At 34.2% G+C, this 22345-nt stretch overlaps 2 protein-coding genes across 3 annotated transcripts; both read left to right on the top strand.

The window, feature by feature from the left end:
* The first annotated feature begins 907 nt into the window (after window positions 1–907).
* On the top strand, window positions 908–10486 carry LOC132598932 (uncharacterized). Of its 2 annotated transcripts, XR_009566734.1 has the most exons (13): window positions 908–1264; window positions 1422–1537; window positions 2950–2979; window positions 3075–3211; window positions 4450–4629; window positions 4715–4778; window positions 4870–4977; window positions 5856–6009; window positions 6572–6661; window positions 7042–7097; window positions 7945–8101; window positions 9437–9494; window positions 9950–10029. XR_009566734.1 is itself a non-coding variant. In XM_060312093.1 (12 exons), exons 1-12 carry the CDS (start codon window positions 1183–1185, stop codon window positions 10120–10122), a joined length of 1248 nt encoding a protein of 415 aa, XP_060168076.1. In that variant the 5' UTR covers window positions 913–1182; the 3' UTR covers window positions 10123–10486. The 2 variants fall into 2 exon arrangements, 1 of the variants encoding a protein (XP_060168076.1); XM_060312093.1 differs by lacking the exon at window positions 7945–8101 and having other exon boundaries at window positions 913–1264; window positions 9950–10486.
* A 3120-nt stretch (window positions 10487–13606) lies between these two features.
* LOC132598931 (cytochrome c-like) lies at window positions 13607–16079 on the top strand. Its single transcript, XM_060312092.1, has 3 exons — window positions 13607–13812; window positions 15385–15518; window positions 15742–16079. The coding sequence occupies exons 1-3, from the start codon at window positions 13701–13703 to the stop codon at window positions 15832–15834; spliced, it is 339 nt and encodes a 112-aa protein (XP_060168075.1). The 5' UTR covers window positions 13607–13700; the 3' UTR covers window positions 15835–16079.
* Window positions 16080–22345: the final 6266 nt, after the last annotated feature.

Here is a 22345-nt window from a genome sequence, read left to right as displayed (position 1 = left end):
TATTAAAAAAAAAAAGAGCATTCTAGCACTGGTGTCGCTCTCGAGTCTCTAAAATTCGAAAAGTCAAACTCAGGCACAAAATTTATGTAACCATTCTTCTCAAACACTACTAAAAAACTAGTAAAAACCGACGGAAAAAAATCGATGGAAAAACCGATAGATTCTGTCGGTTTTTTCAATAATTTTTTTAAATCCTTTTTTTTTAAGAAAACCGACGGACTGCGTCGATTATTTTTTGCACAAAAATGCTCGAAAAAATATAATTATTTGTTATATTATTTTCTAAAATAAACCGATGGAGTCCGTCGGTTTTTTATTTTTATTTTTTATTTTTTATAAAAAATTGACGAAGACGGAGTCTGTCGGTTTTTAGAGCGAAAAAACAGTATAAATTAAATCAATGTAAGTATATGGACAAAAAATATTAGTGGTCTAGTGGTAAAGCCCTTTAATGCCAAGGAACATACCCGGGTTTGACTCCAAGTTCCTAGATTTCATTCTTTAATTTAAAAAAAAAATCGACGTGAGACCGTCAGTTTTTTTTTTTTTTTTTTTTTAACAAAACTGATGGACTGGGTCGGTTTTAACTGTCGCAGTCCGTCGGTACGAAACGCGAGAGAGAACTTGAGGAAAAAAGTTGAGGTTAAAGAATTAACTTGAGAAAAAAGAAGCAGGGAGAGAGAAATATAGGTCTGAGGAATGGTTTAACGATTAATCTCACGAAAATTTATGAGTTTGTACGTTGTTTGTATAAAAAAATAAATAGATACTAAATTTAATAAATTTTTTAGATAGTTAAAAGACTAAAACCGATAAATATATAATTAAGGGATCATTTTAGATATACTTCCATCCATAAATAAGGGACTATTTATGGTTTTTTCTCTCAACCCATGTGTTACAATTTAATTTGATGAATAGGGAATAGGGCATATTACCGCTGCTGGTGCCGCTCCTCTTCTTCCTTTACCGCTGGTGCCCTGTATCGCTCTCTCCTCTTCTTCCCTGTGCCGCTCTCTCCTCTTCTTCCTTTCCTCCCTCTTTGGCGTTTGCCGCTCTCTCCTCTTCTTCCTTTCCTCCAAAGACGCCACCCCTTCCTCCAACTTTCACTGTAAATACCTTTTTGGGTCTTTCTTGTTCAATAAAAGTAGTAGTGAATAGGAACAAACAAAGAAGAAAAATATGCCTCGTACTACCACATTGGAGTCCCCTGGTTGCCCTTCTCTTAGAGCTTTAACTTTTGACATTCTTGGATTAATCAAAGGTAAATGTTTGAGCTTTTAATTAATATGTTTCAATAAAGTTTGAATCTTTTTTCCTAAAAATTGTATTTTTGTTTGAATGGAAACTGACCCTTTTCAGCTCACAATCAGTAGTGCAAAGGGTATTTCTTTTCTTAAAAAATATTTTGTTGGGTGCAGTTATTGAAGCAAAGGGTGAGCAAAAGGAAGCTCCTAAGGTGGTGGAGAGATGGGGGGAGCCTGATGCTTCAAGGTGTGTTCTTGCCACGTCAATTATAGACCGCCAATTTGACCCTGTAAGTTGTCCCTCTCAACTTCATTGTATTATGTATGTGCTATATTATTCTACTTCTGGGCTACTTGTGGAATATAGCAATAACTCGGGGACCAAAAGCGCTATTTACCCATTAGTTATACATAGGTTGAAAACACTACCAAACAAGGAATTAATAATACCAAAGTTAATATATGTATTACTTTCTCTAATACATCCTGATTTATGTGCTCTGATTTATGTTATTATCTGTTATTTCCTGTGCTTTGATTATTCTATGTTATCTGTGTCGCTTGTGTTACTTCATTTCCATATCGCTTTGAATCTCTTGGCATTATTTGACCTCTTTTTATGTTTTTTTTTTTATGTTTTTTTATTGAGTTTTCCATATCGCTTTGAATCTCTTAGCATTATTTGACCTCTTTTTATGTTTTTTTTTTATGTTTTTTTATTGAGTCGAGGGTCTTTCGGAAACAGCCATCCTACCTTGGTAGGAGTAAGGTCTGCGTACACTCTACCCTCCCCAGATCCCACGTTGTGGGATTTCACTGTGTTGTTGTTGTTGTTGTTTTCTCTAATACATCCTACCAAACGACCCCTTAGTGTTTCTTTTAACTCATTGTGGAATAATGTTTTCTGTCTTTGTGTTTCTACATGTATAATGTACGGGTTGGGTGGATAGTTTTATTTGATAGAGAGATGGGATTTGTATGTTAAGTTATTGTGTAGGAGCTGTTTCTAGAGCCACTAGATGTTGTTTGGAGTTGTGAATTTCAGTACACTATCAGTTCTCTCTAGTTTCAGAAAAGGGTGAAAAAGGTTTTGGTTATGGAATATCGCAATGTATAGAAACTCCTATGAAAATTACAAAGAAAAATGTATGAAAAGAAAATGAACGAAAGCTGAAGCTTCGGAAAAAGAACCAAAGCTGAAGCTTCTTCCACTATTAAATCAAGTTGGCTGAGGGCCTTTTTTCCTCTTGCACTTTGATAGTGCTTTGTACTTCGGAGGACTTTTGGTCTGATTTGCTTGTTAATGGAATGGATAGTTCTTGTCATTAACCCAAACGTCAAGATAAGAGAGAAAGCAAAAATGTCAGGAAGAAACAGAACAAAACAATTCTGTTTCCTCCATGTTAGGGATTGAGGCATTTCAAGTGACAGCTTGGCTCAATTTTAGGTTGTATGCTTTATGTAGACATGCTTATTGCTTAAAATTAAACCCAATCGAGGATTATAGTTGCTTAGTGCTGGCATCTTCCAGTAAATCATCTAGCTATATAGCATGCAGATATCATATTAGAACTGATCTCCATAAAATTTAGATATTCATCTTCTAAAGATAATAATTTAGCCTTTGAGTGGCAACTGCTTCTACGGAACTACTTGGCCTGTGAGATATCTAACCATTGTGGTTTTTAATAATTGTTTGCAGCTTCTAGGTGTAGCAAGAAGAAATGGCTTGGTAAGCGCTTTTTATCTTTGATCAAAATCAGGATAAATGAAGTTTTGTTTTCTTGAGTGTTGAGCAACATCCTTTACTACTTTTATACTGCACAGATTGAGGTGCTTAGTCCTGTCAATGGAAATGTTTGTGCATCCATTTCAAATCAAAATCAAAGTGATAAAATATCTGAAGATAATTCTGTTATCGGCTTGCATCTATTCAGAAAAGAGAGGCAGGACTCATCATCAAGGTACTGTCTTCAACCTGCTTTTGGAAGTATCTTATCCTGGTTAGCTCATTGAGTCACCAACTTGTTAAAGTGAACGTTCATAGACATGGATAAAAACACATTGCTCAATAGCCCATTTTCCTCGGTGCTCCAATTATTTTAAATATGCAACTCTCCAGTTCTTGATTGGTGCGGAAGGTAGACTGTCCTGTTCAAATGTGCTATTGACTCTTGAATTGGTAATGACATCCCTGGAGGTTGTTTGGCTTTGCACAAGGGATGTGGTGGTTCCTATGAGGACAAGTTTGTACTTTTCGTTAAGTTGTAAATAGGATTGTTACGCTGCAGTTATTAGTTGTAAACAATATGATTAATATTGGAATTTGTGTGAGACTAGAAATAAGATAAGGAAAAAAGGAGGGAGCGTATAAGGTGATGATCCAAAGGAATAATAAAAAGAAATAAGAGTTTGCATTGGTTGAGGTTTGAGAATACACGAGTTTCCGCACTCTCTTTTCTTTTTAGGTAGGCACCTCTTGGATATGAGGATGGATAGACTATAGGGGAGGATAGGGAAGTGGAAGAATAAGAGGGATAAAGGTAAATGTAAAAGGCTATTTTTTCTTAATCTCAACTGATGATTATGCTGTTTCTGATGCTAATATGTGTTAGCAAGACCCTTCGCTAGTACCTTATATATAAAAAAAAATAGCAAGACCCTTCGCTAGTTAGCCAGGGGCAAAATATGAACCTAATATGGAGTCTGGTCTTCCGAGTGATCAGTGGCCCTAAATATGAACCAAACATTGGCGAAGAGTTAATCCCCTAATATCCCATTTGCTATCCCTGACTAAGAAACCTCCTATGATAATATCTACACATAGTTAATAACTTGGAATTCTCAGGTTAGCACCTGTATACAGTTTCCCTTCTGCAGTGTGCCTAAAGTGGAATAATTGATGGCTACTAAATTCAATTAATATTTCCTGATATCCACAGCCAACGTATTCAATAGTGGTGAGCAAAACAACCTAGTTTTTGATAATGAGTTACTAAATGCGGGTTAGTAACTAGCACTCTTTTACTTGATTAAAAAGAAGTAACTAGCACTCCAAGCGAAGTGCTTTCAATGTGTTGGCAATGAGTTAACAAGGATGCGGCTTGGAAGATGCATTTAATGTATATCTCACCCAGAGTAAAATAGGCTCGTTTCTAAATTCCTTCGTGTTACATTTGTATATTTTCTTATACATTTATAGGTCATGTACCCTGCTTACGTGCACAATAAAAGGACAAGCAAGCATGAAGTGTGTTAAAATGTCAAAATCACCTGAAGATTCTGGTGTTGAAGGTACAGAAACGGCATGGACTGTTAGTGGTTCAGGCAGCATTTTGTGCTCCAAGGTTGACGCAGATGAAAACTATGCATTGTTTGGTGGGTGAGTAACCGTGAATATTGGGTTCTGCAAGATAACCTTAATGGTGGAAAATAGAATGATTGTTATGACTTATTTGATATTTCAGGAAGGGCGTTGAGGTTAACGTATGGGATCTGAACCAGTGTGCTAAAATTTGGACTGCAAAATCTGTGAGATCCACCGTCATACTGTGTAGCATTTGTAGTTGAGAAAGAATTGATTGCTTATACCTAAATTTGTCATTTTAAATGTTTATTCCAGCCAGCAAAAAATAGCCTTGGTATATTCACCCCAACTTGGTTTACATCTGCAACTTTCTTGTGCAAAGATGACCACCGCAAATTTGTTGCAGGCACGAACAGTCACCAGGTATTTTGTTTTCTTAGCTAATATTTCTCATTGCCTCTGTTAAGCATGTGCAATGGATTCATACTTCTCTTTGCCTTTGTATCAAGGGAGCAATTTTGATGCAATGGATTGATACTTCTCTTTCCAGGAAGGACTTCATGCAATTTTATTATTGCATCTTTTGACTAACACTAGGAATTCTCTCGCATTTGTGAGACCAAAAGGAATTTTTTAGGACCACTTCTTTCTTGGAGTGGGTAGAGGGATGAGTGAATGGAAAGGGAGAGGGGAGAGGTGGGTCCAAGAAATAAACCAACAAGGTTCCCAAATGGGTGAGCTGATTCTAGTGTTGGATGGTTTATAACTTTTCGGCTCTCATAAGTTAGTGATACTCCAAAATGCCATACTGTACATTTTAAGCCGGTATCAGTGCTGAAATAGATTGGACACACCCAGTAAATTCCTTTTGAATCATTTTCTGTCCTTTACTTTTTTTCATAAATTCTTACGGTGCTGCTGCTCAAATGGACTGGTCTATAATTTTCCCTTCAAATGGACTGGTCTTTAATTTCTGCCCTTCAAATGGGCTGGTCTTTAATTTTTGCCCTTCAAAATTGAAATTATGCCTAGCGAGGCATAAGTTCTTTAAGAGATTGTGGTGCTCCCCCTTTGTTATACTATCAACTACAGAGACCCTAAATCTTATTGTTGTAGGCTATGTGTCTACCAAACAGTATATGAAGGACCTGGTTGTGTACCAGTTCCCTTACGCAGTGCAGTGCAAGAATCAACGCAGTATTTTTACGTGGAAAACTCCTTGCTCAAGGGATTAAAAATAAATTTTCATGTATGTAAAATTTATTGCTAATATATACTGTACCAACTTGGCTATTTTGTAGGTGCGTCTTTATGATATTTCTGCACAGAGAAAGCCTGTTGCTTCATTTGATTTTCGCGAGACCCCTATTAAAGCTGTAGCTGTGGATGTAGATGGACATACGATATACATAGGAAATGGGTCTGGCGATCTTGCTTCTTTTGATATACGCACCGGTAAACTATTGTCGCACCATAGTGATTGATGTTTATGTTGTCATCAAAGTAACTCACATATTTATATCTCTGCCATGCAAGTAAATAGTACTTTATTGCCTTTAACTAAAAAGTAAGTAATACTATATTATTGAGAAAAAGTACATTGAAAAGGGAAACAGATCCTTAAAACCAGTATTCAGATTTTTCCAAATATTGAGGATATTGCTATAAAAAGTTGTGATTGTGCATGTTGTTTTCCACATTTTTCAGTATCCAAGTGTGTTCTGTCATTTGGTTCTGGCACAGAACGGATAGCGTTTATGATAGTAGGGAAAATGTTTTATGTGACAAACAGAAATCATCAATTTATTATTATTGTGTTTCCTCTATGCTAATAAGGTTTGATGTTTATCTTAGCCACTGTACTTTGCGTTTATTTTGGCTGACTTGATGCAAGCTCATCATGTGTAACAATGTGTGATTTGGTTTATGAATTTGCTCTCATGTTGTGATTCACATGTCTAGGCTCATTTAATTCACATATTGTGGGTCTCACAGTTGAGTGTATCCTCCTTTTTAGGGAAACTTTTGGGATCCTTCTTGGGGAAATGTTCTGGAAGTATAAAATCCATAGCCAGGCATCCAGAGCTCCCAGTTATAGCCTCATGTGGTGAGTATATGAAATCGTTGTTAGCTTCTTTATAGTACAATGTACTTTGTCCACGGCAATTTGATCTGGATATATATATATATATATATATATATATATATATATATATATATATATATATATATATATATATATTTCCTATATTAATGGAAGCTGCTGCCTGGGGACACGAATATTGTCCTATTTTTTATGTTGGCTCCAGATTTTCTGTATACAAGATATGATCTCATAATAGAAAATCTTAAGCTTGTGAAACCTCATCTCTCACATTGTTTAAGAGCTGGAGCTCTGGAACACAGTCTCTTTACAGAAGTGCTATTGTCTTTCTTCAAGTTTTATTGCTCATACTTACTTACTTGACCAAAAATACTCTTGACTAGGTTTGGACAGCTATTTACGCATTTGGGATGTCAAGTCAAGGCAACTTCTGTCTGCGGTATGTTTTTTATTTGTTTCATAGCTTTTTGAGAATTGAGTGGACAATTTAATATTACAGCTCCTGTGTCCTCAGAAAGTCGACTTTCAGTCTTTAAGCACTCACTTCCATTGGATTCACTTACCATTGTTCTACTTTGAAGTTGGTAAAATTAATGTTTGTTGAGTTAACAGTCTAATTCAACAAAGTCACACTGAGTACTAAACTGTGTTGTAATGTCCCCAAGACCTACATGCTCTGTCTATTAAAGGGATAATTGGTGACATTTCTACAGGAGAGGTTTTTACTTGAGGAAGAAACCCTTCTTTCTGGGTTTTATCTTTTTCTTTTCTTGCCCCTTTGGTGAAGATAATAGTTTGTTAAAAATAAAGTATATGGGTTTACTAGACATAGTCCTACCTAGTGGCGGAGCATAGAGAACCGGGGGCGGGCAGGAAGATAGGCTAGGCAGAGTAGTCGCTCTGGAGCAGGTTCTTCGACTGGATCAATGCATGTATGAACCCTAAAAAAATCCTGAAGGTCTAGTCTAGAAAGAACCCGGATTTTGTTGGGTTAGCTTTTTGGTAGCTAGGATTTTTACTAAGGGGATTCAACAAATATAAAGAAATAAACATATGAAGAGGCCAAGCGGATTCAACATCTACAATATATGTATATAAAATAATTTTATCCTTGCGCCCTCCTAGCTCCGCCCCTGGTCTGTGCTGATAATATTTTTGGGTTCGGATTTTATGCTTCAACACACTGCTATGTCTTCCCTCTTACATGTTACAAAGTAGTTCACTGGTTAGCTCAAAAGAGATTCAAGGTTAACATGTTCTGATTACCCATCATTGACACCGTGCAGCAATTCAGATCCAAGGGTGTACGGTGCCATGAATTTTCATAAGCATGCATATATGCAGACATTGTTTACAGACATTGTTTATGGTAACAGAAATGGTTTTCTTACTATTTTGACAAAACCATTAAGTTGTGCAGAGGAGCCATTAATTGTACAGCAGGTTAGATTTCCTGTAGATGATTTTTATTTTTTTTAATGATTGGTTCATATTAATTGAGTAATGACTTACCTAGGCTATGGTAATCTTTTTAATAACGGTGGTATCTAGGTTAGCTTGCACACACCTCGACTAATCCACCTATGTTGAACTAAATTTCTAATAGTGTTAACCTCTTGAGCTATCAATTTTAACTTTTTTATCCAACCTGATGCTTGCACAGATCTTTTTATCTTTTAACTGCATATATCCAATATTGAAGTGAAACTTCCGTGTTATTTGTTGTGATACTAACTGTAATTTGGGGTTTGTGTATAAGCTGGGCACTGATCTGCTGATCAGGCTTCTTGGCCTGGGCTCCTCTTACCCGGTCAGTCATCAGATTTTCTGGCTGCTCTAAGCTAAATTGTTTGCCAGCAGCTGTTGTTTTTACTGGCATTGTCCGTCGAGATAAATCCGTGGCGGTGACTGTAGAGTCGACATCTTATTCTCCCCTACTTGAAAAACTAACTGATATTTTTGTTACTTTTGTCTCAATAAACTTTTACTATTATCAAGTAAAGACGACTTTCTGATGATGAAACCATTTTGGGCATCTTGCTGTCATATACTGCTGCCAATGGGAGTTGGTACATTGGATGCCTCATCCACTATATTCTGACAGCTGCTCATGAAAATTAGGCCCATCACCTGCATTATTTTGTCATTTTGACTTCCAAAATCACTGGCGTGATTGCAGCCTTAATCCTTATGTAACAATTCGTTATGAGATAAGTAATCACTTTTTCAATTTCATGTTGTCTTTCTTTCTCTCCTCTCTTGAGCCGAGGGTCTTTCGGAAACAGCCGCCCTACCTTTCAAGGTGGGGGTTAGGTCTGCGTACACTCTACCCTCCCCAGACCCCACATAGTGGGATTGTACTGGGCTTGTTGCTGTTGCTGCTGTATGCATATATGCAGAAATACTACAAAAGCGAGAATTTGGATGAGTATTCCTTGAAAATTTAAAAGCAACGTCGTTGGCTGTTAATAACGCAGAATGAAATGACTTATTGTCCATGGTTACAAAACCTTGGGATTGATCTGAGACAGTAACAAAAATCTCCACCCATATCAAAAGCACAGCCTGTCCGAAGCCCGGATAAAGAGTAGGGTTCCGGACCTTCCGGTAGATTGACGGCCAGTTTAAAAATAGTTAACTGTGTACAGAGGATTCATGTAGCCAACCTGAACTAATTTGGGATGAGGCGTAATTAATGAATGATGAATGTGTATCTGTTATTTATCTTAAATCAGTAGAAGAGAAGATTCTCAAGTACAAGCTGGTATGTGGTTGCAGGTTTTCTTGAAGCAGCATCTTAGCAGTGTTGTTTTTGATTCAAAATTTTCTGCCAGAGGTGAGCTTTTCTTTGTACAACTCCTAGCTTTTACATGATAAATATTTTTCTTCTGACACATGGCGTTTAAATTCTTGTATACAATCCGTTACTTCAAATCCTTTTTGAATTTAGATGGGAACTTATCAGGAAAACTGAAGACAAAAAAATTCTCAGTTTTTTATATATATTCCACCATATGCGTGCTTGGAATGAGCATACTTGGAGTTCTTTGGTCGATTTTGTGTACCACTCCTCTTTTTGCCTTTAAAAATTTTCGGTTGATTTTGTCAACAGCTATTGAACTCTTGATTGTATTCATCTTTGTCAGTCTAATAGACTAACAATCAGCCAGACTATGCCCTACCTAATTTTGTTCTGTTCCACCTTCCCGCCTTCTCGTTATTAGCCTTTTCTTTTCTATAAGATCTAATTTGACTATCCTAACAAGTAGAGGTGTCATTATTCTTGTACAGAAATTCAGGTACCTCCTCAGCAACAAGATACAGATGAAACATTAGAGATGGAAGAAGAGGAAGTGAAGCCTGTTAAAAGGAAGAAGGCATCAAAAGAACACAGTGGAAGCAAGAAAGTGAAGACCAAGAAAAAGAGTAAAAGGTCAAAAGCAGACAGTAGCGATGCTGCATAATAATTTTGATTCCTGGAATCCTTTTATTCTCGATCACATGTTAACTTCGCCAGTTCAACTAAAGGGCACCATACCATACACACCAGAACGCGGTGATAAGTAGTGTGAATTCAATGACTTGGCTGCATTTGTATGTGCAAGCAGACGAAGAACTTGAGTAATTGAATGCATTGTTTGCTAAATATCAGCTAGCCAGTTGGAAGCCAAGTTCCAGTTTTTTTTTTTTTTTTTTTTTTTTTTTTTTTAAGGAGGCAAGCCTGATCATCCTGTTTAGTCTCTGTAATGCTAGATTATGCGGATAAGCAAATTTTGTGGATTTCAATTTCCAGAGGCACTTTGGAAGAGTTTTTCATTATGCATACAACTGAGTTGGTTTATAGGTGGCTTTGGTATATGCTGGATTTAAGTTAAGCACAAATCTTATGAGGTAAAAACCATATTTTCAAAAGGGGAAAATTAGCATAACCACAGTGGCATCACTGGGTCTAGCTTCTTTCAGGTGATTGTTTTAAAAAAGTTGAAATTTGCAAGGGCCTATCTTTCTTTATCTTTTTTAATTACCTTTTTAACCACTTATTTTAGGAGTTATCAATTTTTCGTATTACGTCTACATTGGAAATGAGGTTCTTTTGGAGTCCGGAGGCTAAATGGTATTAAAATGTCCAAAATAAACCAAATGGGGTTTTGGTATATCGTTGATGGGGCAATGTAATACCCCCCAAAAAATTTCGACTTGTCAGAGTAATAACCAAAAGAAAAAAAATTTGTAAAACGTGGACCTGGTCTACGTTTTACAAAATATTTTTTTGTAAAATGTTGGCCAGATTTAGAGTCCGCAACTTAAATGACCCAAAAAGTGAGTCCGAGTATCAAAATAACTCGTTAAAAAAAAAAATAATCAAGCTACCCTTTGCGCACTAATTTAGTGCACAATATGACCAAACTGCAATATAGGTTATATTTTTTTTCCAATAATTTTAAAGTTGGGAAATTTCACGTTTTTTTCATACTTTAACCAAAGATTAGTCATGTTTCAAAATTCCGAAATATCAATATTTTATATAGAACTTAATATATTTTTTTGCGGATAATAAAGTCGGCCCATTACATCAAGTATACCTAAACGTTTGGATCGTCATTTTAAGGGTTGTAAATATCCCCCAAGTAAGCTTTGTTTGTTTGAATGTTGTTATCTTTAGGTTTAAGTGTTTTATTTTATAAGGTTTTGATTTAAGTGTTTTATTATTTAGTCAAGACATTACTTTATTTCAAATGTACAAATAAAAATATTATATTAAAAAATAATTCATCCAATACGAGAGGTACAAAATAATTCATTACAATAACAAAATAATACCAAAATATTTAAAATAATACGTCATGAGAGACTCTTCCACCTCCACCAAGGTTCGATCCCTAGTGGTTGAGGTAAAAAAGTAGTTAAATAGCTAGACCCAACAAGCCAAGTTGGCATTTAAGCAACATGTAGACACTTTTTATGTTTTATAGTGTCCACTAATGCTATTTATTTTGTTTTCTCAAATTGAATTTCCAACATTGAAATTGACATTCAAAACTTCATCACCACGGGATTTCCATCTTGAAATCTACTTTTTATCATCAGATTCTTACTAAGGAAGAATGAAAATGATGCACCAATTTTTGGGAAAAATTCAAATTGAATGAGATAATGGGCGTTTTTTGAATCTCGGAAAAATACCCAAAATAAAAAATCTCATAAAGCGAACAACCGAGCACAAAGTTATAACCGTTTAAAATTTCATCAATTTAAAACTATTTTTTCTCCCTCTACTCCTTAAAATAAAATTGCCTTGACTAAAGTAAAACACTTATACCTAACGGTAACCACTCACCAAACAAAACTTACTTCGGGGCACTTTACAACCCTTAGAATGGCGTACCAAACGTTTAGGTCTACTTGATGTATTGAGCCTACATTATTGTTCGTAGAAAAAGATATCAGGTTCTATATAAAATATTAATATTCTGGAAATACCGTGGTAATGAAGTTTTGAATGCCAATTTCAATGTTGGAAATTCAATTTGAGAAAACAAGACAAATAGCATTAGTGAACACTATAAAACATAAAAAGTGTCTACATATTGCTTAAACCTAAAGATAACAACATTCAAACAAACAAAACTTACTTTGGGGCACTTTACAACCCCCAAAACGACGATCCAAACATTTAGGTATACTTGATGTAATGAGCCGACATTATTGTCAGCAAAAAAAGATATCAAGTTCTATATAAAATATTTATATTTCGGAGTTTTGAAACATCATTAATCTTTAGTCAAAGTATGAAAAAAATGTGAAATTTCCAAACTTTAAAATTGTTGGGGAAAAAAAACCCTATATTGCGCACTAATTTAGTGCGCAAAGGGTAGTTTGGTTACATTTTTTTTAATGGGTTATTTTGGTACCCGAACCCACTTTTTGAATAATTTAAGTTGCGGACTCTAAATCTGGCCAACATTTTACAAAATATGTTTTTTGTAAAACGTGGACCACGTTTTACAATTTTTTTTTTATATTACTCTGACAAGTTGATTTTTTTTTGGGGTATAACGTTACCCCATCCACGATATACCCCTTTTGGTATATCGTGGAAAGGACAATCCCATTTGATTTATTTTGGGCATTTTAATGCCATTTACGCTCCAGACTCTGTTATTTTGTGTTGGTATTTTTCCTTATGAAGAATATTCTAAGAGATTGATTTCAAATTGAAAAAATTGATTCAGCTTAAAGGAAACAATAAAGATAGAGAAACAAAAATAAAAGATGAAACGAAGTTGGATACGATTCTTAAGATTGTATTTTCGCCAAACTCTAACGTGAAGGAAAAAAATAGCCATTACCGCTTTTTCCTTGTCACTTTCAGTCAATGCAACCAAAATTTCCTAACGAGAGCAACACAGTCGATTAGTGGAGATAAAATTACGTGAATTCTTTTTATTTTTAACAATCTCCTTTTCTTCTCTCTATTTTCAGAAAAAAAACGAGAACAAAAATCAACTGAAGAATTTTCTAAAAGAAGATGTTTAATTGAAAAGTTGGTTACCACCTAGAAGACATACATAATAATAACAAATGCTTTCAAGGGAGTGATCCAATATTAGAATAGTTGGAAGTAAAATATGTGTGAAAATAGCTGGTATTGTACGCATTGGTGGAGCCGTGGAAGTGGGTGCAAACTCACGCAAACGTGTTTAAAAAAGAGAATGACAAAAAGGAGAAGTATGGCATGAGATCGGACAGAATTTTGACCGAACTCTTACATATAATAATATAGGGCAAATAAAATATTAAATAAAAAGAATAATTGGGAAAATATTAATGACCGCGTTCAATTTTGAACCAAATTGTAAACCAACCAATAGTTGTATATGGAAAAATAAATAAAATTAGAAAAAAAGAAGCGATTCTCTTGAAAAGTCCACCACATCACATGCTATAAAGCCGCTTTCTTCTTCCTCGTTATATTTTGAAGCCACCATAATTTTCTAAGGAAACCTATATTGCCTTTCTCCTCTACATTCAGAAAAGAAAAATGGCATCATTTAATATGGCACCACCAGGTAACGAAAAAGCAGGAGAGAAGATCTTCAAGACTAAATGTGCTCAATGCCATACTGTCGACAAAGGTGCCGGTCATAAACAAGGTACCCTTCTTCCTTACTTACAATCCCTTTTATTTTTTTTTGTGTGTAAAGATTTCTTGTCCGATCTGATGATTATGGTTCTTCTTCTGCTTCTACATGTGTTTTATTGTTTACAAATTTATTCATCTCATGAATATATTGTTGTCGTTTTTATTTTTTCTTTGGTGAAGGCTAAACATTGATTGATTATTCTATCAGATCTGCAATTATGGGCCCATGTAGATCGATGTTACTGTCATATATTTGGTTTCTTTTTTCCAATTAGTGACACTTTTGTTTTTTGGGCAATACATATTATAACGTTTTGTTCTTATTCTTAAGCGCTAGCCCGACCATGCCTTCCACCTTCTTTGGATGGTTGTTCCATGTCGTTGCAGAATGGATTATATTACTTATATGATAGTGTATTTTGTGGTATTGTATTGTACTGTACTATATTCTTTTGATGAATACAAACATCTTATTACTTCTCGTCGTTACACAATGCCACACATATAACAATTCGATCACACCCAATCAGTCGTTACATCAAATTGGACTTTTCATCATTATTTCATCGTTACATAATGCTTACAATGTAATAAAATTTAGTAACAATGAAAACAAACACTGTATTTAAACTAACAACACAATACAATAGGTAACAACCATCCAAAGATGCTATTAGTATTTTGACAAGACTGAGTTTAAGATCTCGCTTTAAAGGAAAAGTTTTTGTCCCAGCTAAATTAGTGATTGCTCTATGAACTTAGATTAAGATTTTGTTTGTCCAAAAAGAAACAGATAGAATAAATTCAAATAGCACTCCTAGTATTGTTTAACGTGTTGTCTCTATGTAATGTTTTCTTGGATTTCTGATTATAGCTTAGTTAGATGTTTAACAATCATTTAATTATGATTTACTTGATTCAGGAATTTATGGGTTGAACACTTTATGGTACTTGTGATGATTATTTTGCTCCAATTGTGACTCATTTAATTGTGTGGAAAAATGACTGGCTAGAAATTGTTGCTTGTTCAGTTTATCTGCTAAATAGTTTCATATTTTTGAAGTGAATAATGCCATATCTTTTGCTCTTAACTCAAAACTAGGTTGCTCTTAATGGCTAACTTACCGATGGTTTGTTGAAGGGAAACTAGATTGCTCAGTGTTCTTTGTTGTCACTATGGAATTAGTTTAGAAATGATTGCAAATTCCAAACCAAGATTTTTTTAAGCTTATTTTAATGATACTCATTTTGCAGAATACCAGTATAATGATGTTCGTTGTATTACTTTTGTGTTCATCATTCTTTTTTTATGGTTGTCAAATGAGTCGTAGGAGGGGGTGGTATTATAGTTATTCCATCCCACTTCTTGTATACGTAAGATGGTCCTTTCCCCTTCTTTGATTTTGTTGCCAATGTTTTCTCAAATCTCGTAATCTCTTGGTACTTCCTTAAAAGGGTCCATGTTGACAATTATCTTTTCATATCTTTTCTAGGTGATGGGTGTCTGGCAGATGTGTAATTCTTTTCTTTAGAATTGTTTTACGAGTTGTGCTGTAACTTACAACGGTGTCTATTTTAACAGGACCTAATTTGAATGGACTTTTTGGAAGGCAGTCCGGAACTACTGCTGGTTACTCCTACTCTGCTGCCAATAAGAACATGGCCGTGAATTGGGGAGAAAACACTTTGTATGATTATCTGCTCAACCCCAAGAAGGTGCGATTGGCATTTTCATTATGTTAGATATTTTGTGTTTATCATCGAGATATAAGGTTATTTGATGGCTCAACCATGTTGCATAATTTTTTTGAATCCTCCCTTGTGGGAATTGCATGGAAGTATACATATTGTAGTTCCCTTTGCTTTTCTACTATCTTATATTTCCTTTCAAGAAAATCTGCATGTTCTTTATATGCAATGTTGTTGATTGTTTCTACAGTACATACCTGGAACAAAGATGGTTTTCCCCGGATTGAAGAAGCCACATGAGCGCGCTGACCTCATTGCCTACCTGAAATCTGCTACTGCATGAGGAACCATTGACACACATTTTCCATTTTGTAGTCTGATAGGTGGCATGTTTTGCTATGCGGAAGAAGATAAACCATTGATTTAAAAAAAAATAATAATAATAAGTAGACCTCTTATGGTCTGACTCATTTGTTTCCCAGAAAACTGGGCCATAGTAAATTTTTTTGTTACCTATTGGAGAAGAGGTAAAAAACTCTTGGCAGACAAGGCCAACTTTAATATCATCATTCTCTCAAGATTATGTTTTGGTGGTGTGCTGTTTTTCTTGGTCCTTTCTCTTCTTTTATTGTACGCAAATTTAAAAGTAAAATTTGATCCATTAGAGAGAAATATGTTTCTCCATAACCAGTAAGCAGGTATATACATTGATTGTCTGTCATTACAAGTCCAACAAAAAAACGCAAAAAAAGTGGACTCTAGATGAAAGAACGTTGTTCTAGTTCATTGAGTTCCTTGGGCATAACCACAATCTGTTTTTCGGACATAATATATTCTCCATTAGGATAATGTACCTGAATACTTGGATAGTTGTAACACTTACTAGGCGGGATATTTGGATACCGGGTGAAGTTAGGCTAAGGCAAGGATCAGCGTATAAAATTAAGGTCAGAGAGAACTCTTTTAGCTTAATAATGAAGGTTAGGGTCGATTAGAAATCTTACCTCTTACATGAGCGTTGTATTTGAAGTTGAGAATTTCTCTTTTGAAGTGACTTTGTGAGTCTCGTCTTTAGCTTAAGCGAGCCTTTTTTATTTTTCTGAATAGATAAGTGTATTATAGATACTGAATCAAGAAGGAGTTGTCAAATGTATTTACAAACTAGAAAAGTGCATCCCTTTCTATACTTAAAGGAATTCTATCAGTTCTATTAATGTACCAGTGACATTTGGGCCTGTGATAAGCTAGACTCAAGTTACATTAGAATTTATAGTTGCAACTCGTTTTTTTTTATTGTTTTTTTCTTTCTACTCTTGCTTTTTTATGTTGTTTTTGTATCATATCAGTTGTAAAGGTAGTTAGATAATTTTTCAATATTTCTAGGATATTTGATTATATAAAAGTTTTTGTAAGTTAAAAAAATAACATTTTTTTAGAGTATATAGACTTCCTTTTTATTTGAAACAAATTAACGCATGCAAGTTAGATTTTAACTTGATATTTTTTATTAAACTTATATTGGCTAGCCCCTTTTTTGGAAGAAAAAATAATTATGATATTCAAGTAATATAAGAAATATTTAATGCTACAGATTGTTGTATGATGACATCAATGAAGTTCACTTATAAATAAAGATAGTATTTAAAATTAAAAATAATTAAAAGTCTTGATACAACGAAATACTTTAAATGTTTCTTCAATTACACCATACAAAAAGGAACAGGAAAGTTAATGAAATTATTTGTTTTTCTTACTTTAATCTTTCCTTTCTTTAAAAATATTGTAGTTTGTTTTTCTTAATGAACTATTGTAATTTCTTAAACGTGTATGTAGTTTTAGTATTTCATGTTTATCTAACCATTTGTCCTTAATTATGTAAAACGTTGATTATCTCATCTTTTGTAAAGCATTTCAATGTCCAAAATATGTGAAAAATGATTACTCTAGTTTTCAATTATTTATTATTATATTATTATTATTATTATTACTAGTATACATATTCGCGCGATGCGCGGATAATATAAATAATAATAACTAAAAAATATTATGCGTGACCAAAAAAAAAAAAAAGAAAAAAAAAGACAATGTCGTATGGAAACTTTAAGTTCATCCCAAAAGTACAAGAAATTTAAGCACAACCTTTAGTACTCTATGCAAGTGAATGGCTTGATTTTATCACACATAAGAAAAGCAATTACTCTTTAGAACATCACGAACAAATTTTGTCTTTTGCAACTCCATACTTCCTCTTCAATCGGAATCTAAGAAGTTGTGATTGGATTCCACTTTTCACACCAACTTTCATGAACTTTTTGGCTTTCTCTGCCATGGCTCTTTAGCCTAAAATTTCAGTCCAATCAATGAATTAATGTAATCATCAAACACCTAGAAACATTTGTCCAACAAATGAATTCATGTAATCATCAAAGGCCAAACTACGTCAGGTTTCTTTTAATAGCAAGTGTTACTTGTTTTGGGATAAAATGTAGTTAGAAGTGAATATAATACTTAAAAGTGTTTCCAACAATTGAGACTGCAGACCGGAACGAATAATAACAAAGAAATTATACAAACAACCCAAAAAATGTCAAGAAAATGCAAATTAGTACAAACAATATGTGTCATTCAAACATTTACTTGTTGAAAAAACATTCATATCATGATCAACATCCTTTTATTACATGGGACTATTCGCCAGAAAACTGATCTGAAATGAACATAAGCGAGAGTAAACAAAAACAAGGTACTGTGTCAAATCTAATACTGATCTATAGTTACATAACGCAAAAGTTATCTATATTTAGAAATCAAGTAAATGTAAGTACGGAACCATCATCTATTTTATGAAATTAAGAAATTAAATTTTTTGATGTTTGATATTTTCTGACATGTTTGTCTACGGTGAAATTGACGCAACACAGTCAATCAAAAGATTCCAACCAAATTAAATCTTCTGAATCCATAGACATATGCGTCCCAAAATCATAAACCCAAAGAAGTTTGCTGCATAGTCATGATTAAACAGAAAGAGGGCAACAACTGAGAAGAAAAAAGAGGAAGAATACTCAGATCTCAATTTCCAGAAGAATAGTCAGATCCCAGTTTCCTCTGCAATTCAGGTTAACCAAAAACTAAATCCTTTTTCATTATTTCTTCAAAATCGTAACTTTCCAATATAATTAAATTTGAATGACTCCGCGAAATTGCCAGCTTGTGAGGCCCTTGATAGATAGTGAATGCTGGATTGAGACCAAAAGAAATGAAAAAAATGAGAAACCAATCTAATACCGTGATCATTTCTAGCAGTGAAAAATACCTTCCCTGTCAAGCATTCAGCTAGTCGCATACGGCGGCTTTGATTTCCCCTTAGGACTACCTTTTTTGTATTAACCACCTTCACAATAAGATGAAATTAGAAACATATCCATGAACTAATCATAAAAGAATTTGTATAGTACAAAAATTTCAAAATAAACCGAACAATTGGACTTCTTAGTTTGTGTTGGATTCTTTAGTTTGTGTTGGATATGGATAAGATAACGTGGTTAGAAAATATAGTTTGAAATTTTTTATGTATTACAAAGGGTTTTCAGAAGATAACTGTCTCATTCCTATATTTTCGCCCCATATTGCACGAACAACAACTTAATTAAGACTTAATTTTTTAACTGATGCATTTTTTTTTATATATTTTGATTTTTATGATGGTGACTCTTGTCATCCTATCCTTCTTTTGCCTCTTCTATTCTATATAGATATCGAAGATAGATTATTATTTGGAGAGCTAACAATATTTCTTCAATTACTTTTTTCAAACAATTTTAGCTATACATGAAAAATAATTTTTAATTAATAATTAAGCATGTACTAAGGTAGAAAGGGAATATCACAATAACATTTTTACTTGTTTATAATAAATTTTATAGAAAAAAAAGATAATTTGAAACAAGTTTAATAATCATTTCCACATAAAAGAAAGACTATAAACTTTTGGATCAATTTGAAATTTGGTTGAATTAATAGATCTTTTGTGGTGTCTCTATCAACTTTCCACATCATTTCTCCTCCTAACATTTAATTAGCCCATATACTTATTCAAATTTACCAAAATGGGTGAGAGCTTACAAGGTATTAGGGCAAAACGGACAAAACATTTCATGTGAGGACTACAAAATTTTGAAATCCTTTCTTATAATAGTAGTAATTAGTATCATTCACATAGTTCTGTTTATACAAAAAATAAACAATTCATTTTGATATTCCCAATACGCACTCCTTTGTTCTTAAAGCATCTAGCATTACTCTCCCTCTAGATTGTCCACCATTTACAACAAACAACGACAACAACATACCCAGTGTAATATATGTGGGATCTGAGAAAGGTAAGATGTACGCAGACTTTATCTCTATCTTTGCGGGGTAGAAAGTTATTTCTGAGGAACCCTCGACTCAAAGTAGCAAAGAAGAAAACAACAACAAAATAGCAAGTGTACAAAACAAGTGCAACAATAGATATCAATACACATTAGCGAAAAAAAGAAACTATGTGATACCTAAAAGTACGACAATACTAAAAGTACCACAACACTCAACAAACTACTAACCTTCTACCTTAATCCTTGACCTCCTTTCCTCCCTATCTAAGGTCATGTCCTTAGTCAACTGGAGCTGTGTCATGTCCTGTCTAATCACCTCCCCCAAGTTCTTCTTCATCCTACCTCTACTTCTCCTAGCTCCTACTATAGCCAACTGTGACGGTTCGCATTTTTCGCGGGCGGGGTTAGCATTCGGAAAAAGCTACTTCGAAATCGTTGGTGCTCTTTCGGACTTTGTTTTAAAAGAGTCGCCACCTAATTTTTAGGAAATTAGGAAACCCAGTTTTGAAGGGTTTATTCATACGCCGTGAAAAATCCTTCTTAATCTAAAGTTCTAGGTAAGGATTCTGGTGATCCCCTAGGGAAGGTGTTAGGCACCCTAGTATTAAGGATCCGTACTATACGGTTGACCTTCGAATTCCAATGTGAGTATTTGCATGAACTGTTTACTTAGTGTTTATTTCCCGCCATAGCCTGTCATGTTGCATATCATTTTTGAAAAGAAATGAATATATTCCCTTTACATATAGGGTATTTAGCTTCCGATTTATAATATCCGTGTATAATTAGTTCCTTTTATATATAAGGAGAACAGTTTTTATATAGAAAAGGATAAAAAGTTTATTTATTTTTTATAGTCTGGATGAATAGGTTTTATTCATGCTTTGCTCACACGTGGACTGGGTTAATCCGTTTAATACATTTCTAAAACATCCTTACCTAAAAAAAATTATAATCATGGGCGTAAAAATTGGACCCTTTTTTGATTTTACAAGAAAGGGATTCTTGATATTTTTTGCACGTTTTATCCTTAAGAAAATGAATTGAATTTATGGTCCAATAACTTATGCATATATTACCCTTTTAAAAATGTGCACGCTATATATATATATACTTATTTTTTATTTTAAATAAAGTCTCAGATTTATTTCAAGAGCAAAATTTTGACTTTGAAGTCCATTTGGTTTTTAGGCCCCAAAACACCTTACTTCATTTATTTAAAACGTAAGCCTTAGCCTAGAATTTTTCTAACCAAAGATTTAAAAGAATCAGATGGGCTTTAACCAAAAGAATGGTTTATGTTATTGGTTTCTTTTTTAAAGACAAAACTGCACGGGTTCTAGTCCAAAAATACCTTGTTGTAGCTATTAAATATGGGCCTCAGCCATGTTTTCTTACCTACAAATTTATACTAAAAAGAGTCAAGTGGATTCTTTAGCCCAAATAATAACTTTTGTCATTTTGTTTTTCAAAAGATCAAATTTAATGGGCTCTAGCCCCATATTTTTTTTTGAAATGTCTGATTTTCTATAAGAAAGGACTCAGGTGGGCTCTGGCCCAACATATCACATTTTTTATCAACTCAAAATCCAGAAAACGTAATTTAATAATTGAAAAGGATTTCTTGTCTAATTTTTACTCATCCTCTTAATTTGAACACTATGATATACTATCTTATCTTTCCGAAAACCTCTTTAGTTTATTATTTATTAGGACAAACGCAGTTGCTTTCCATTTTTAATTTTCAAAATCATCAAGATTTTCCAAAAGTTTTTTTTTGGAGCTAGAGTCAATCTAAACGGCATATGCACCGTTTTGCCTAAGATGCCTAATTCGCAACATAAATGATTCCAATATTGTTTGTGTTTTTTTTTTACAAATATGAATACGATACATGAAACACTTTAAACAAATAAAGAAGGCATAAATATAAGGAAGGTAAAATGGGGTGGATCAAATCCCAACCATTTTTACCCATAGTTGGGCCTTCGTGTCATTTTTACCCATGATTGAGCCTTCAATATATTAGCTTCCCTTTCTCTTTTTTTTAGACTGAACGAACTTGAAAGAATTTCCCTATTGAGCCTTTGACCCAATAGGGTGGCTGGACGTTGGCCCGAGTGGCCATGCAGTAGAGAGGGGAAGGAAACAAAGACCCCGGTTAGTTTATATTTTACTGTTCTTATCATACATATAACTATACACACATACATACAAAATCTCCTATTCTTTTACAATTCCTACTCTATACACAAGTATACACATGTATAGGCAATATATCATATTTATTCACCAACCCAAATAATGTGCATATGTATTTCCATGTCTCTAAACTCAAACCCCAAACCTAGGTGATGGGAAGGCCAAGTCATCAACCCCTTTATTCCTGATGCTGCACAAGTTCAAGAGGTTTCATGAACCTCCGGAATGGCTGGTCACCAGGGGAAGGCTTAAACTAAGCCCCTCTCCCACCTAAAC

The sequence above is a fragment of the Lycium barbarum genome, chromosome 6, assembly GCF_019175385.1.
Source record: "Lycium barbarum isolate Lr01 chromosome 6, ASM1917538v2, whole genome shotgun sequence".
NCBI classification, from domain to species: Eukaryota; Viridiplantae; Streptophyta; class Magnoliopsida; order Solanales; family Solanaceae; genus Lycium; species Lycium barbarum.
The sequence above is the reverse complement of the archived record's forward strand: the minus strand, read 5'-3'. Positions and strand labels throughout refer to the sequence as shown.

Coding starts and splice junctions, on each gene's coding strand:
- LOC132598931 (XM_060312092.1), top strand. CDS start 13,701: ATGGCATCATTTAATATGGCACCACCAGGTAACGAAAAAGCAGGAGAG. Junction 13,813..15,384: donor AGGTGCCGGTCATAAACAAG/GTACCCTTCTTC, acceptor CTATTTTAACAG/GACCTAATTTGAATGGACTT. Junction 15,519..15,741: donor ATCTGCTCAACCCCAAGAAG/GTGCGATTGGCA, acceptor TTGTTTCTACAG/TACATACCTGGAACAAAGAT.
- LOC132598932 (XM_060312093.1), top strand. CDS start 1,183: ATGCCTCGTACTACCACATTGGAGTCCCCTGGTTGCCCTTCTCTTAGA. Junction 4,779..4,869: donor AAATTTGGACTGCAAAATCT/GTGAGATCCACC, acceptor TGTTTATTCCAG/CCAGCAAAAAATAGCCTTGG. Junction 4,978..5,855: donor CAGGCACGAACAGTCACCAG/GTATTTTGTTTT, acceptor GCTATTTTGTAG/GTGCGTCTTTATGATATTTC.